We start from the raw sequence: 17,797 nt of genomic DNA on the forward strand, positions 1-17,797 counted from the left end.
TCTTGGACCTCATCTTACATAATACCAACATTTTTCACCTTAAAAATTTTAACTTAAAATGTTAAGATAAGAAATATTAACCATACTTCATTCAATTTTGCATAAATTTCCAGAGCAAGGAAAAAGAAAAGCATATTGAACTATTCATTGTTGCCGATGATAATGTGGTAAGTTTTCACTTAAACATTTGCTCTCTATTGTAGTTGTGATTTTTTAGCAAAGAGAAAGTAGTATTTTTATCAGAATTTAATTCCAGGTTCAAAGTTCTGTTTTTAGCTTCCCTGGACATATGTAAGAGACTGCAAAGAGTTGACTCATTGGAAAAAACTCTGATGCTGGGACGGATTGGGGGCAGGAGAAGGGGATGACAGAGGATGAGATGGCTGGATGGCATCACCGACTCTATGGACATCAGTCTGAGTGACCTCTGGGAGTTGGTGATGGATAAGGAGGCCTGGTGTGCTGTGGTTCATGGGGTTGCAAAGAGTTGGACACGACTGAGCGACTGAAATGAACTGAACTGAACTGAACTGATAAGGTCCTTTGGGTATACAGCAGATTAAGCCAAAGTAGAACCCTCCCTCTCCATTATAAACATAAGGAAATGAAAAACAACTTACAAAAAAATTGAAAATATGTTTACAGTCTGTATGTGGGTTTTTGCTCAATTGCTCAGTCGTGTTTGACTCTTTGCCACCCCATGGACTGTAGCCCACCAGGCTCCTCTGTCCTTCCCAGGCAAGAAAGTTGCAATGTGCTGCCATTTCCTTCTTCAGGGGATCTTCTTGACCCAGAATTGAACCTGTGTGTCCTGCATTACTGGCAGTCTCCTGCATCACAAGCAAATTCTTTACTGCTAAGCCACCAGGGAAGCCCAAGTGGAAAGAAGTGGGGTGGACCACAGTTTCTTGTCCTTCTCCGTCATATCTCTGGCTCCAGGATGATCCTTGATTATATGCTCCTGAGCCTGTGGCCACCATGGATACAGGAGGGCTGATAAAGTTGTTGTTTTTTGCAATATAGTGGTTGCTATGCAGCTTTAATAAATTTTGTTATAAATATGGACTCTAAAGCAGCAGTCCCCAACCCATTTTGGCACCAGGAATTGGTATCTTGGAAGACAATTTTTCCATGGACCAGGAAACAGGGAGATGGTTTCAAGTGCATTACACTTTTGGGGCACTTTATTTCTATTATTATTTCTTTAGCTCCACCTCAGATCATCAGGCATTTGATCTCAGAGGTTGGGGACCCCTGCTTTAAAGAACAATTATCAGTTGGCTTAATAAATAAGTATAATGTTATATAATGTAATGTGAAGAGGAAACAGAGTTATAAAGAAACACCTTAAAATAGGGCCAAGTTAAAGCTGCCTTTAGAAACTGCTATATCTGGTTATTTTATATTAAAAGTGTATATTTCTGCATAAGTTGTCTAGATTTTTCAGCTCACTGGAAGGAAAGCTAATGAATTTTTTTCTTTGAAATATACTATGATGGGAATAATTTTGTTGAAATTGCATTCAGTTTCTATGATCGATGAATGTTAATTGAATGTCTATTTTTCCAGTATCGCAGAAATAGTCAACCTCACAGTAGACTGAGGAACCGAGTTTGGGGAATGGTCAATTTTGTCAACATGGTAAGATTTGACACAGTTTGAATCAAGCCAAAAACACAAATGAAAGAAACTTTTAGGCTAGATCTCTGCTGGATTTTTGTAGTCATCCTGATACTGATACAGCCCAAAATACAATTCACCAAGGCCACTAATTAACAAAATTCCATTGGAAAAAAAAATCAAAGCAACAAATGAATCACAACTGTAAGTTTTAAGTTTTCTAAGTAAATGACATTTAATATTTAGATAACTTTCAAACATTCATTACTAAGCACAAAATTTACAAGGCAGTGTACGAAGACTTGACTACCCACCATGAATAATAAAACCCATTCTTTCAGATTACTGTTCCGAGACCTTGCATTGTATAGCAAAAAGGCTTTCAAGCACTAATTTATAGTCCATCTTCAGACAGAGAGATCAGGGGAAATATTTCTATGAAAAGCAGCAGAATGATTACTTTGTCTAACTTAGAATGAACTAGAACCCTTTTAAATAAATAATACTGTGAATTTTACACATCTTTTAAAAACTGACTCCTTCTGAGTTAGCCAGCTCCTTTACTAGGATAAAGAGGGCCCCCCAAAAAGACACTAGAAATCACCCCTTTTGGTCAGTGATTTTTTTCATTCATCAGCTGATCTGTTTCTAGTTTTTCACTAGAATGTTTGAGAACCTGAACCAGCCCTGACTGTGCACTAAATTCCCGGGTTAAGTGAGGCCACCAATTTTGCTCTGCAGATAGGGGAAGTCATGAGCTGACCTCTATTCAAATTCTACTGGGCCTAGGGCTGTTGAATGGGCTATGAAGATTCCATGGTGAGGGTCCCTGGTCAGACAGATTGAAGTCTATATTTAGCAATGAGCCGGGCTGCAAATCAGATTCCCTGCTTGGGCACAGCAGGAGAAGCAGCTTTGAAACTGGTAAAGCTCTGTTAGCTGTCTTAAGTCAAGTTGATCCCCTTTCCTAGCTGAACAGGATCACTGACTTGGCTTGAAGACTATTAGCTCTGTCTGCCCATCTCTTAGGCTGAGCACTGCTGGGATGCCCATCTTTCAGGGGTTTTCACCAGTCCAGAAGGGGCTTTGCTCTGGGGGAATTTCAAGGGCTGCTTCTCCTATTTCTTGCAGTCATCTTTATTACTCCCCTAATATGGATCCAAATATAACACAGATCTCTCTCTCTCCTTGAGTTCCCATCCCCAAACTGTTGCACATTGCTGAATTTGTACTAAATATTTTCATTTCAGTTCAGTGATATCTTCTCACTAGAAGAGAATATATCCAGAGAATGGCAAATACTGTTTCCATTTGCACTTGATTACAATTTTATGAACCTGAAGTCCACCCAAGAAGGTAGAGAGTCCAAAGAACCCAGGTTAAGAAAAAATCTTATGGGACCTAACTCATCAAGAAATACAAAGGAGTGGACATCTAGTTAGGTTTGAGATCATGGTTTAGCTAAAGATCTAACTTTATAAGAGTTTATGAAAACCATAGTTCTTCATGGTTATGAAATGACCATGAATCATGATTATTGTGTTGACACATGAAATTCTATATAGTCATATTATGCAGGTTAAAAAAAAGTGAAAAATTAGTACACAATTATTGTTATAGCAATGATGTGAATATTAAACTTCTTAATAATCAGTTACATCTTCTATGAATATTATCAAGTTGACCTCTCTATTTCTGTTCTTAACTCAGTGTTTATAGTTTATCATCCACTCCTCCTTTCAACTGACTTGTACTGGCTATTTTGAGATATAAAATTAATTTATCACATAGTTCTTTGTCTCAAAATCTTCATAATATTTGCTTTAATTCTTTCTGTCCTGGCATCAAAGTATCTATCAACTATGTTTTTACAAAGGCAGATGGGAATAAGGGTGAGAAGGCTTGAGCTACAACTATTTTTGTCTGCTTTGAAGCTTTGAGCAATTCCCAATAAGTTTTCTTACACAACAAAGTAATTCTAAAAATCAAACATGGAGCACAAACATGACACCTAGGTTACTGTTTTTTTTTTTTTTTAAATTTCTACAACTTTTTATTTGTGGAAAATTTTAATCATATACAAAGTAAGCAGAACAGTATAATGAACCTCTATATATCCATCATCCAATTTCAACAATTATCATCATTCTACTCTTTATCAATATCACTAGCCAATACCTACCACTTGCATTATTATTATTGTACTTTTACAAGTTTTGGGAGGTAAATTCAATACTTTGAAATACACAAGTCTGCATTCTTCTTATTATTATTTTACAGGTTTGAGAGTGGTAAGTTCAATAGTTTGAAATGCACAAGTCTTAGCTATAAAAATTTGAATAATGAACCCACCTATGTGAGCCACACTCCTATGACCATAATAGAATCCATTTGCCACAAAATTCCTGTATCCCTAGGAGTAACCTGCTGGCTCTCCACACCACTTTTCTGAAAAATTTCACTGTAGATTAGTTCTACTCTAAGAGCTTTACACAAATGGAATTACACCATGTGTCCTCGTCTGTGTCTGACTTCTCTTGCTTAGCACAATGCCTGAGATGCATTCATGTTGCTGTGTGTGCCTTGGTGGTTTGTCCTCTGACATTTCTAGGTAGTTTTCTAGGGTATGGAAATCACAATTTGCTCACACACTCTCCCATTGATATTCATTTGAGTAGTTTCCAATCTGGGCTACTGTGAATGAAGCTGTTATGAACATTTTTGCACAAATCCCTTTGCAGACAATGCAATATCAACGTTCTAGCCTACTACCAAACCAACTCATGACCTCAGCAGAGAAATGGATAAGGAATATTCATTTCGTTGTGTGCCAGGGTTCATAAATTCATGTTTTCAGGCCAAGTATTATCTCAGAGCTTTACTTATGTATTTATTTTAGACATATCCTGAGCCCAGTGCCTATCAGAATTATAATTCAAAGAGAATCATATGTTTTTAGTCAAGTTTCTTGGTTGGCCACGGCGGTTCACCCAATATTCTGGATGATTCAACCTCATATTCTGTTTCAATACAACTATTTATAAAAATAGGCCTGAACTTTTGACTATGTACTTCACACATCAAAATTACTTTTTTAATATAAAGAAATATAGTCACAATAAAGGATCCTTCTGCAATTTGATATTGTGAAAATTGTTTTTCTTTTGAACAGATTTATAAAACCTTGAACATTCATGTGACATTAGTTGGCCTTGAAATATGGACAAATGGAGACAAAATAGAGGTAGATTCAAACATAGAAACTACCTTACTGCGTTTTTCAGCTTGGCAAGAAATAATCCTTAAAAAAAGGAAAAATTTTGATCACAGTATGTTACTCAGGTATGTAACTGCTCTATTTTTTCTGCATATTAGATGGATTATTTTTAAAAAGAAAATAATACAAATAAACTAAAATATTTTTAAAGCAGTTGACTTTTGGATAAAAGTCACAGGAATAAAACATTATATGTGGTTATATAGAAAATTTCCAAATGACCTTGTAAATGATCTTTTTCCTAATAATGGTCTTTCAGCATCTCTTTTGATGTCCTTAAAGCTACTATATAAGGGTGGTACCAGCTTTACCTATTCCATCTACCTGTAATCCCTACCTGTAAATTTCTCTTAAGGCCTACAAAACAGCCCACAAATACACTTTGTAGAGATTTCTTCAAGAAAATTGGAGATATCAAGGGAACATTTCATGAAAGGATAAGCATGATAAAGAACAGAAAACAATAAGGACCTAACAGAAGCAGCAGAGATTAAGAAGAGGTGACAAGAATACACAGAAGAACTATGCAAAAAGGTCTTCATGATCCAGATAACCATGATGGTATGATCTCAACTAGAGTCAGGCATCCTGGAGTGTGAAGTCAAGCAGGCCTTAGGAAGTATTACTACAAACAAACCTGGTGGAGATAATGGAATTCCAGCTGAGCTATTTCAAATCCTAAAAGATGATGCTGTTGAAGTATTGCACTCAATATGCCAGTAAATTTGGAAAACTCAGCAGTGGCCACAGGACTGGAAAAAGTCAGTTTTCATTCCAATCCCAAAGAGGCAATTTCAAAGAATGTTCAAATTACCATACAGTTGTGCTCATTTCACATGCTGTTAAGATTATGCTCAAAATCCTTCAAACTAGGTTTTAGCAGTATATGAACAGAGAGCTTCCAGATGTATAAGCTGGATTTAGAAAAGGCAGAGGAACCAGAGATCAAATTGTCAACACCCATTGGATCATAAAGAAAGCAAGGGAATTCCAGAAAAACATCTACTTCTTCTTCATTGAATATGCTGTATAGATCACAACAGACTCTGAAAAATTCTAAAAGAAATGGAAATACCAGCCCACCTTGCCTGTCTCCTGTGAAACCTGTATGCAAGTCAAGAAGCAACAGTCAGAACCTTACATGGAACAACTGACTGGTTCAAAATTGGGAAAGGAGTACAACAAAGCTGTATATTGTCACCCTGCCTGTCACATGCAGAGTACATCATGCCAAATGCCAGGCTGGATGAATCACAAGCTGGAATCAAGATATCCAGGAGAAATATCAACAACTTCAGATATGCAGATGTGTACGTGTGCTAGGTTGCTTCAGTTGTGTCCAGTTCTTTGCTACCTTGTGGACTGTAGCCCATCAGGCTCCTCCTCTATCCATGGGATTCTCCAGGCAAGAATAGTGGAATGGGTTGCCTTGCCCTCCTCGAGGTGATCTTGACCCAGGGATAGAACCTACATCTCTTAGGTCTCCTGAATTAGCAAGTGGCTTCTTTACCACTCACACCACCTGGAAGCCCAGATATGCAGATGATACCACACTAATAGCAGAAGTGAAGATAAACTAAAGAGCCTCTTGATGAGGGTGAAAGAGGAGAGTTAAAAAGCTGGCTTAAAACTCAACATTCAAAAAGTAAGATTATGGCATCTGATCCTATCACTTCATGGCAAGTAGAGGGGGAAAAAGTGAAAGCAGCAGCATATTTTCTTTTCTTGGATTCCCAAATAACTGTGGACGGTGACTGCAGCCATGAAATTAAAAGACATGTCCTCCTTGGAAGGAAAGTTATGACAAACTTAGACAGTGTATTAAAAACTATAGAGACATCACTTTGCCAACAAAGGTGTGTATAGTCAAAGCTATGGTTTTTCCAATAGTCATGTAAGGATGTGAGAGTTGGATCATAAAGAAGGCTGAGTGCCAAAGAATCAATGCTTTTGAATTGCAGTCTTGGAAAAGACTCTTGAGAGTCCCTTGGACTGAAAGAAGATCAAACCAGTCAATTCTAAAGGAAATTAACCCTGAATGTTGGAAGGACTGATGCTGAAGCTGAAGCTCCAATACTTTGGCCACCTGATGCAAAGAGCTGACTCTTTGGAAAAGACCCTGATTCTGGGAGGATAGGAGGAGATGAGGCAACAAAGGATGAGATGATTGGATGGCATCATTGATTCAAAGGACATAAGTTTGAGCAAACTCCAGGAAATAGTGAAAGACAGGGAAGTCTAGTGTGCTCTAGTCCATGGGGTCACAAAGACTCAGACACGACTTGGTGACTGAACAACAATAACCACAGCATTATCTCAATGTTAACTTTCAGTCTGAACTATGAAGCTTGCAAGGCCCATAATCGGAGCCCAGGTCTAGTTATTTGGCAGACTGATGAGCAAACCAGAACTCCAGATATCATTTCTGGTATCACAATGACTGAAACATATAGCTCCAGGGGAGTAACTGTATCTGGTTTAGTTTCACACATTCATGTACTACTATGTCCCAAAATCATGGGGGGTAAGCTTCATAGGAGGCAAGGACCATGCCTAATCTGTGGATGTATGTCTTAAAATACTTAATAAGTTAGTCTAGGAATATTAATTTGTTTTACGTAGACAAACTTTTACTTCCACAAATGTCTCTTATTCTGAGCAGTAGCTTCACACACTAATAGAATGTCTACAAATAGGAATATGGGGAGGGGAATGCTAAATCTTTAACTGACCATCATATTCGGAACTTCTTATGTGTTGGGTTTCTTATATCTCTTCCTTCTATATTCACATAGATCTAGAAGTGATTGGATATCACATATGACATTATCATGCTGTGACTTTTGGTTTTCAGTGATGATGAGCTAAGTTAGAATCCAGATGGTGCTTTCTTGTGGTTCATCCCCATAGCTGATATTCTCTCCAGATCCCCAGAGTCTGGAAAGATCAGAATCTTAAATTCTTCCAAGATGCATAGTCAAATACTAAGACTTTTAAATATAGGGAGAAGAATATTTCAGTAGTGAAGACAGAAAAATAGCATCTCTTCTTGACGAAAAAATTTGAAGACTGAGAGTGGTCACCTGACCTGACAATCTTTTTTGTATTTGCACTTTCCATATTATACTCTGAGCTACCCTGGTGGCTCAGACAGTAAAGAATCCGCCTGCAATTCGGGAAACCTGGGTTCAATCCCTGGGTTGGGAAGGTCCCCTGGAGAGGTAACAGCTACCCACTCCAGTATTGTGGCCTAGAGAATTCCATGGACTGTATAATCCATGGCATAGCAAACAGCTGGACATGACTGAGTGACTTTTACTTTCACTTTATGATACTCTAAGAATGGCCCTCCAACCTATGATAGTTATCTTTAGAGTGGTAAAACTCTAAATGTTCTTGAAAGCATATGAGATTTGGGTCCCTTTAGAATATGCATCTACATCTGTCTTTTTAGACAATCCAGGAATAGGCCTTTTTTACATGACAAGTGTTTTTAAAATATCTGATAATAGTTATCCAATTCTCTATGAGTTTCTATGGTTAATTATTTTTGTTTTAATTTTCAAGCACAGCAAACTAATCATGATGCTGAGTCTGTTCACTATGCTGCATTTTCCCCTCTGAACCCTTTTAAATATTTCTGTCTTTTAAGTGACCTTATCCAAAGTTGAGTGTAGGGCAAACTAAAGTTAAGTCAAATGGACTCTGACTTTATTATTATTTTTTTTGGAAAGAGCATTTTTATAATTTAATTTCAAGATTACATTGACTTTCTCAATGCCTCTAAAATGCCACAGGTTTAAAATGAGCTTGATATCAACTAAGGTCATCCTCCATTCCAGAATTCCAGGAAAAAGAAAAGGCACTTTTCATGTACCAGGGTACTAGCACTGGGGGGTTCACTTCACTTCAGTCTTTGTGTTAATTGAACTACGGGTTTATTTGTATCTTGTTCATAGTGGAAAGTGGCTCTACACACAGGTGCATGGAACTTCCTATCCAGGGGGGATGTGCCTGCCCTATTATTCCTCCAGTGTTGTTAAGGTGAGCTGTGTTTTATTTATGTTACATTACTTAATTAGAACGTTTGCCTTAAATTACTGTAATTTTCTGTATTCTGTTGAAAGGAACCACGTATGCATCTTATCATACATTCCCATCAAAATATGTCATGATGAAGCTGTCTTGTTTCTTTTTTAAGTGGGAAATGTACTATAAAAACTATAGATACATAATGAAGATAAACCAGTGCTTTTCAGAATTTGAAAGAACATTGGATTTTGGATGATTCTTCCTGCCTTTGAAATCTTCTCTAGCATGATAAAAATAATCACACTGATAGAATTTTGGTATATATTTCTATTTTTTTACAAAGTCAAATATGAAATCTGAAGATTTCAGCAGCAACTTTCTGTCAAACTCCTATTAATGGTATAAGCCTACTTAAAGGTTCCTACGTATCAAAAGAGTATTCAGTACTTATGTTAATATATGAATTAACATACAAAGACTAGGAAAGCTCTTTTGCCTATTACATATAGTTATTTATAAAGACATGTGATGTACATAAAACTTGATGGCTGGTTTAGCAAGTGAACATAATTGCTTTTATTCAGGAAATGTATAAACTACTTCAAATATCATATCTAGATGGCCTTACCATTCAATTTTAGCAAGCCTACAACTACAAACTGCCAACACCCCTTGTTTACCTGATCCCTTCCCAAGTCACTAGGCTTCCAGTAAATTCTGTCCAAATAACCCTAAGATAAGCTTTAAAATATCAAAGTTGATTTCCTTTAGTGTCTTTACCTAGTTGTTGCTATGCTCAAGACAGTCTTGTAAGACCTTGAACTTAAAGGCTAGTACTTATTAAGATGACTACCTGATTTTTCATTCCCATGGTTCTTTTTATGATTATGATATTGCCTATAGTATTTCAGAAATAAAATTTTGTATAATAGAGTCAAATTAATCTAATATAGGCTGTGCATTCTAATTATGACATTATAACCCATCCAGGATACATTTTAAATATCATATGAGTAAGATGAAATTACCAAATTAGGGGTGTTTTTCCTTTATAGTAACCTGATTCCCACCCCTCTTCAGAAATTAAAATTTTCCACTAACATAGAAATTAAAATATAAAATAGAACTAAGAACAGTGATAGCAATCAACATTGCCTTTGATTTTCCATTACTGATCTTCTGACTTTTTTCACAGTAGTAACTCCCTCCTCATGATTGTATCACATTATTGTTTAATGTGAGATTATAAATTGAAAACCCTAAGCTCACATATTTTTATTTTTATGCCCTTTGAATATCTAGTAATAGGAGATAATCAATAATGTTTATTTTATTGTTAGGATGTTAATTAATAAGTTTGAGCTATTTGTAAGAATGAGTCTATATAAAATCAATAATGACTGTTGCTTCACACACAAAAAAATTACAAATGTTAGAGTTAGAGACCATAAAAAGGTTTTGTCCAACTTCATTATATAAGTGAGGAAATTAAGGTGCAAGAATGGAAGATAATTAAGTTCTTAATCTCTCAGAGAAGATACTAATTAGCCAGAAGCTAGAAACCAGATCTTAGTGACTAATTCAAAGCTTATTTACTGTAGTGTGCTATTTTATAGAAGTTTCTAATGCAAGGCTTTTTTGGCCTCAGGACCTTTTACCTGACCTCAATGCAATTGCGAGCAGAATGGCACACCAGCTGGGGCATAACCTTGGGATGAGTCATGAGGATTACCCGTGTACCTGTGCTTTGGAAACATGTGTGATGCACAGTGGTGGAAGGTGAGGTTCCAACAATATAGAGAAAATACTTCCATATTGGAGGAATGACTTTGATTGAAACTCAGTGTTATAGGGCTATATGATTATTATATGGCTATGGTTTCCCTGGTGGCTTCAAGGGTAAAGAATCTGCCTACAATGCAGGTGGCCCAGATTTGATCCCTGGGTCAGTAAGATCCCCTGGAAAAGGGAATGGCAACCCACTCAGTATTGCCTGGAGAATCCCATGGACAGGAGGAACATGGTGGGCTGTAGTCTATGGGGTCACGAGTCTGACACAACTGAATGACTAGCACTATGGTTATTATCTGGAATTTTCCTAATATATCCTGGGTAAGAACTTAGTAACTGATATCTAATTTTACATCATTATCTACATAATTAGTAATATTTGGGAGGGAAACACACCATCCCTCTCAAATGTCTTCAAGACTTTAAAAATCCATCTGTAGTTAATCATTGTATCAATAATAATGAGCAGGGAGTCAAAATCAGAGGAAGATAGAAGGTAGGTGAGTTTCAATTTGAAAAGAAGTATATCACATTCCTAGGATGTTTATGAAAATAAATTGCTTCAAGAAGTGTTATAGAGAACAATTTTTGCCAGGTATCTTGTTAGCTAGTGCTTACTTTTTAAAAACTTGAACATGATTCAGTCCCTGTATTGAGAAGCTAGTAATCTTGCACACATGATAGACAAAAATATAGATTATTTCAAGTGGAACAATAAGAAGTGACATGGAAACAGCAGGTACGGTTGGCCTAGATGTAGGCTTCAGGGGGCTTCCCAGGTAGGACTAATGGTAAAGAGCCTGTCTACCAATGCAGCAAACACAAGAGACGTGGGTTCAATACCTGGGTTGGGAAAATTCCCTGGAGGAGGGCATGGCAACTCACTCCAGTATTCTTGCCTGGAAAATTCCATGGACAGAGAAGCCTGGTAGGCTACAGTCCATAGCGTCGCAGAGGTGAACAGGGCTGAAGTGACTTAGCACGTATGCACACAGGCTTCAGGAAGCATATTCTGGAAGATACATAGTCTGAATATTTTCACTAAACTAGCCTGTGTTGGCTGTATTCCAAAAAGACATTTCATATAACGAAGAGCCCAGTTACTGCTCTGCTGTAACAGTAAGCCAAGAATAAGAAAGGTAAATGGACTTTGAGCCCATCATTTCTATTTGTTTTGTTTTGGCTGCTCTGGGTCTTTGTTGCTGCGTGGGGGCTTTTCTCTAGCTGAGACGAGCAGGGACTACTCTCTAGGTGTGGTGCATGGGCTTCTCATTGCAGTGGCTTCTCTTCTTGTGGGGTACAGGCTCTAGAGCATGGGTTCAGTAGTTGCGGCGCATGGACTTTGTTGCCCTGAGGTATGTGGAATATTCCTGGATCAGGAACTGAACCTACATCCCCTGCATTGGCAGGCAGACTCCCAACTACTGGACCACCAGAGAAGTCCTCTCTTTGTTTTTTGTTCTCATTTCTTCATAGAATTTTCACAGCTGTTCTACCACTATGCATTGATATGATTAATCTTTATTTTTAACTTGTCCTATCTCTAGCATTCCTGCACTGAAGTTCAGTAAATGCAGCAAAACCCAGTACCAGCAATTTCTCAAGGATTACAGGCCAACGTGCATGTTCAATGTTCCATTTTCTGACAAGTTTTCTGATTACCCATATTGTGGAAACAACAGGTTGGATGATGGAGAGGAGTGTGATTGTGGCCTTGTTCAGGTATTTGCAAACAATGCTGTCTTTCAATTTACAAAGTGTCAACTCAGCTAGAACCTAGGCAAGGATGTAGCCATTAATCAACCATGGTAATCCTTGTAAAGCTTCAAAAAGTATGATTAAAAAAAAAAAGAATTGGAAACATGCTGTTGGGTAGCCTCTTTGCAAAGCTTCTTCCCAAGTCATGAATTGTGTGCAGTGATCTTGCCTCAGGTCCAAAGCGTTTCATTAGCCTGGTTTATATGCTAATTGGCTCTTCTAGTGTGAAGGGCCCATAGGTCTCCTTAAGTCCAACCTCTCTTGCACAATAGGATTTGTTCTACAAAATCCCTCAGTGTCAGTTGAGTTTGACTCAGGGCCTTATGACGCTAGTCTATATCCCTGTTGACCAGTTGACATTATTAGAAAATTTAATTGAGCAGAAACCTTCCAAATGTACACAGATTTATAGCAGTCTTTGGAACATTTAGAATAAGCCTTGCAGGCATATTTTAAATTAATTCTTAATCTGCTTTTCTCCTACGTAGAAGCTCTTTCTTTCAAGAGCTCATCACATAGGTATGTGTCCTAGGTAACGACTTCTCGCATTATCAGGTGCTCATGAGTCACCCCGGCATGTTGTTAGAATGTGGACTCTGATTCAGTGTGTCTGGAGTAGAACTGAGATCCTGTTCCTACCAACCTGTAACATTGTGATGATGCTGGAAGTCCAAGGACCACATTTTTAGTAGCTATGCTGTAGACATTGCACAGTTCAAAAGAAGTGTAGTAAGATGGCCACAAAGAGACTCCATAATCAGAGTGGAGACTGTGACAGGTCCAGAGGTTACAGCTTCTAGTTTTCAAATGTCTAGGATGAAATGTGAAGAAAATCTTAACTTCGGAAACTGATGCTTTTCCCATGTGCATTGCTTGGAATACTGCTACAGCTTCATTCTAACACTTGAAATACCTTATTTTGGGGTTCCTAATTCAGGCCATGGACCAGTCTGTAACCTGTTAGGAACTGGTCTGCACCTCAGCAGGTGAGCAGTGCGAGAGTGAGCAAAGCTTCATTTGTATTTACAGCTGCTCCCGTTGTTCACATTACTACCTGAGCTCTGCCTCCCATCGTATCTTTGGAGGTATAATAAATATAATGCACTTAAATCATCCTGAAACCATCCCTCAAACTCTCAGTCCATAGAAAAAGTGTCTTCTATAAAACTGGCCCCTGGTGCCAAAAAGGTCACAAACTTTGGGCTTGTGAGAATTCACTAGCTGTGGAGTACTGAGCAGCTGCAAGGGAAGGAAACAAAATAAAAGTCCCAAACACTAGTTGTAAGCAGTAGCCTTTATACACATATCATAGTCAAGGACCATGCATTTAAATTGAACTCTGAAAAACAATTAAGGCTAAGTTCCACAGAAACACAGTAAATGAACTCTTTAAACAGGAGCCAAAGTACAAAGCACTTCTGATCTTTCATTTCTGATGATTGCCAGGACTGCACTAATCCTTGCTGTGATGCACGCAAATGTATGTTGAAGCCAGGGTTTACTTGTGCTGAAGGAGAATGCTGTGAATATTGCCAGGTACGAGACTCTGCTAGGACCCGTTTCTCTATTTTCAGTTTATTAAGTATACATAGAACCAAGGAGCTGTCTGATCACTGAGTGACCTTACATTACCAATCCCAGATTGCAGCCAGATATGCTGGTACTCAATAGACCCTCTTCTGAAATGCTCTGAGTTTTAAACACTGATCTGTGCCGTGGTTTGGGAAGTGGAGAAGTGGGTAAGCAGTGCTTAGAATTTTAGAAGTGGAGTCATACAACCAACATTATTTTTGGTCTTTTTTCAATGACCACTAGCTGATTTCACCTTAGCTGAGGGGGAAAATGGCACCCCAACTGCAGTGGACTAACAGGGAAAACAGTTATATTGGTAGCCAGCAGCAGCAGTAACTAGTACCTAGAGATAGATCCCTAAAAAAGATTATCAGAAACCCAAATGCTTCTGTCCAAGGTTTTACTGACTCTTCCTTAATGCCACTGGATCATGAACTAAAAAAGGAAAGGAAGTGTGTTTAATTCATCTTCAAATCTCTCCAAAACCCCAGCAAAATCAAATACATATTGATTTCTTGTGAGTGGAGATTTCTCATTAGAGTCAGGGGTTCCCGGTTTTGTGTGTATGGCAGGCTGGGGGGAGAGGGACGAAGAAATGAAGAAGGCAAGATGAGAAGAACACAAGCTCATTTCCCCATTTTATAACCATTCCAACTCTGCCCCAAGGCTGTTCTAATACCAAATTTCATTACCACAAGCTTGTCATTCCTAAAATTATATACAAGCCAATAAAGATAGTAATTCTCAGTGGAAAGGAGAAGGAAATCATGATCTCATGACCCATCCTTAAAACTTCTTTTAGTTAAATTAAATGGGTCAACCTACTTACTTCCTCCTACCAACTGACCCTTCCTTGCCTGCCTAAGGATGCCCAAGAATTAATCTCTTCATTTTTCTTCCACAGATGAAAAAAGCAGGGTCTATATGCAGACCAGCAAAAACGGAATGTGATTTCCCTGAGAGGTGCACTGGCCACTCACCAGGGTGTCCTAAGGACCAATTCCAAGTAAATGGCTTTCCTTGCAAGAACTCAAAAGGCTACTGCTTCATGGGGAACTGTCCCACCCATGATGATCAGTGCTCTGAATTGTTTGATCATGGTAAGAGACAATAACAGTGAATGATAGATAAAGATAATAGCCGCTATTTCTCTGTTACTGTCCTTTAGGGATTTGGGGGCAGGATTGGAGATAATGTCATTTATGGCAGATATGACCTGGCACCTTTATAAATAATACCTTTAATATTCATTGATTTTGCCTCTAATATTAATTGACTGGCTTCCCAGGTGGCTCAGTGGTAAAGGAGCCACCTGTCAACGCAGGAGATGTAGGAGACACAGGTTCAATCCCTGGGTGGGGAAGATGCCCTGGAGGAGGAAATGGCAACCCACTCCAGTATTCTTGCCTGGAGAATCCCATGCACAGAGGAGCCTGGCGGGCTATGGCCCATGGAGTCACAAAGTGTCAGACACAACTGAGCCACTGAGAATGCACACACACACGTTAACTGACTATCTAAGTATGTGGGTTAAGGTATGTTTGTTTCCTTCCTAAGGTATGTTTGTTTCCTTCCATATTCCTTCCTAAAATATTCTCCTGAGGCAATAAGATAGTTTTAAAATTATTTATTTATCCCATCTGTTTCACTACTATGTAAGTGCTAATGAAATTTCAATGATATTAGAAAAGTAAGGCGTTTATGATTTGTCACACTCACGTTGTCATTGTTTTACTTTTACCATACTGCTTTGGATCCCAGAAGCGAAATCCAGTCCTGATATTTGCTACAAGATGAATACAATTGGAAATAAATTTGGATACTGCAAAAACAAGGGGCGCATATTAATTCCTTGTGAAGAAAAGTAAGTACCTTGTAAAGAAAAGCATGTGCCCTCTCAAAGCATTTTGCAAAATCAGAACAGCTTTTACTCTGACAGCTGACAGTCTCTCTTTTTCACTCAGGAGATTAGGAAGAGAGGGTTTCCCTGGTGGCTCAAGTGGTAAAGAATCTGCAAGCAATGCAGATGACCTGGGTTTGATCCCTGGGTCAGAAAGATCCTGTGGAGTAGGGATGGCGACCTATTTTAGAATTATTGCCTGGAGAATTCCACAGACAAAGGAGACTGATGGGCTACAGTCCATGGGGTGGCAAAGAGTTGGACATGACTGAGCGACTAAAACTTTTGCTTTTTAGAAAGAAAGGGGAGCAAGAAGGGAGAGGGCACACATCCCTGATGGAATTAACTGGTTTTATGTTCTGTATTTTGTAACATGGAATGCAGGAAAGAAGGATTGGAAAGATTTAAGATTCTTAGAAAGAAAAGGAAGTGAAGAAACAGCAGAAAAAGAAAGAGATAGAAGGAAAGAGGAGGGGGAAATAGGTAGAAAAGGGGGAAAGAAAAAGAAAGAAGGAAAGTCATCAGAAGAAAGAATGATAGACACTGACATTGAAGACAGAATGGGAGAATTGAATATTAGATCCACTTTCTATAACACATGTGCTAAACCCATCTTCTGGGTTTGTTACTGATGTATGACATGGTTTCTGTATTCTCCCAAACAGGATCTGTACTGAATGCAATGATAAAAACCTAGAGTCAAGTTCAACTTTGCTTCTAAATATACTTATAAATATGGGCAGTCACTTAATTTGCTTTATTTCCAACTGTTGCATCATCTGTGACAAGGGGGTTATGATAATAGCAATCTCATAGAATTTTTTAAATGAGAATCATCTGATGTGCTTTATGTGAGCAAGAAAAGAATTTACTGTCCTGACTCACGTTCAGTCAATTCAGTTCAGTTGCTCAGTCATGTCCCACTTTTTGTGACCCCATGGGCTGCAGCATGCCAGGCTTCCCTGTCCATCACCATCTCCCAGAGTTTACTCAAACTCATGTCCATTGAGTCGGTGATGCCATCAAACCATCTCATCCTCTGTCGTTCCCTTCTCCTCCTGCCTTTAATCTTTCCCAGCATCCGGGTCTTTTCAAAGGAGTCAGTTTTTCGCATTAGGTGGCCAAAGTATTGGAGTTTCAGCTTCATCATCAGTCCTTCCAATGAATATTCAGGACTAATTTCCTTTAGGATGGACTAGATGGATCTCCTACCTGTCTAAGGGACTCTCAAGAGTCTTCTCCAACACCACAGTTCAAAAGCATCAATTCTTTGACACTCAGCTTTCTTTATAGTCCAAATCTCACATCCACACATGACTACTGGAAAAACCATAGCCTTGACTAGACAGACTTTTGTTGGCAAAATAATGTCTCTGCTTTTCAATATGCTGTCTAGGTTGGTCATAACTTTCCTTCCAAGGAGTAAGCGTCTTTTAATTTCATGGCTGCAGTCACCATCTGCAGTGATTTTGGAGTCCCTAAAAATAAAGTCTGCCACTTTTTGCATTGTTTCCCCATCTATTTGCCTTGAAATGATGGGACCAGATACCATGATCTTAGTGTTCTGAATGTTGCGCTTTAAGCCAACTTTTTCACTCTCCTCTTCCACTTTCATCAAGAGGCTCTTTAGTTCTTCTTGGCTTTCTGCCATAAGGGTGGTGTCATCTGCATATCTGAGGTTATTGATATTTCTCCCAACAATCTTGATTCCAGCTTGTGCTTAATCCAGCCCAGCATTTCTCATGATGTACTCTGCATATAAGTTAAATAAGCAGAGTGACAATATAGAGCCTTGACATACTCCTTTCCTGATTTGGAACCAGTCTGTTGTTCCATGTCAAGTTCTA

General features: G+C 38.4%; 1 protein-coding gene across 1 annotated transcript in view; it reads left to right on the top strand.

Moving 5' to 3' along the window:
• Window positions 1-17,797, top strand: part of ADAM7 (ADAM metallopeptidase domain 7) — a 55,999-nt gene that overhangs the window by 16,331 nt on the left and 21,871 nt on the right. Inside the window, exons 7-15 of the mRNA XM_040262018.1 lie at window positions 114-167; window positions 1,570-1,641; window positions 4,793-4,962; window positions 8,857-8,941; window positions 10,578-10,708; window positions 12,268-12,442; window positions 13,925-14,014; window positions 14,955-15,150; window positions 15,812-15,914. Of these exons, the coding sequence (XP_040117952.1) occupies window positions 114-167; window positions 1,570-1,641; window positions 4,793-4,962; window positions 8,857-8,941; window positions 10,578-10,708; window positions 12,268-12,442; window positions 13,925-14,014; window positions 14,955-15,150; window positions 15,812-15,914 (1,076 nt within the window). The remainder of the gene's footprint in view (window positions 1-113; window positions 168-1,569; window positions 1,642-4,792; window positions 4,963-8,856; window positions 8,942-10,577; window positions 10,709-12,267; window positions 12,443-13,924; window positions 14,015-14,954; window positions 15,151-15,811; window positions 15,915-17,797) is intronic.

The sequence above is a fragment of the Oryx dammah genome, unplaced genomic scaffold (assembly GCF_014754425.2).
Source record: "Oryx dammah isolate SB20612 unplaced genomic scaffold, SCBI_Odam_1.1 HiC_scaffold_1, whole genome shotgun sequence".
NCBI lineage: Eukaryota > Metazoa > Chordata > Mammalia > Artiodactyla > Bovidae > Oryx > Oryx dammah.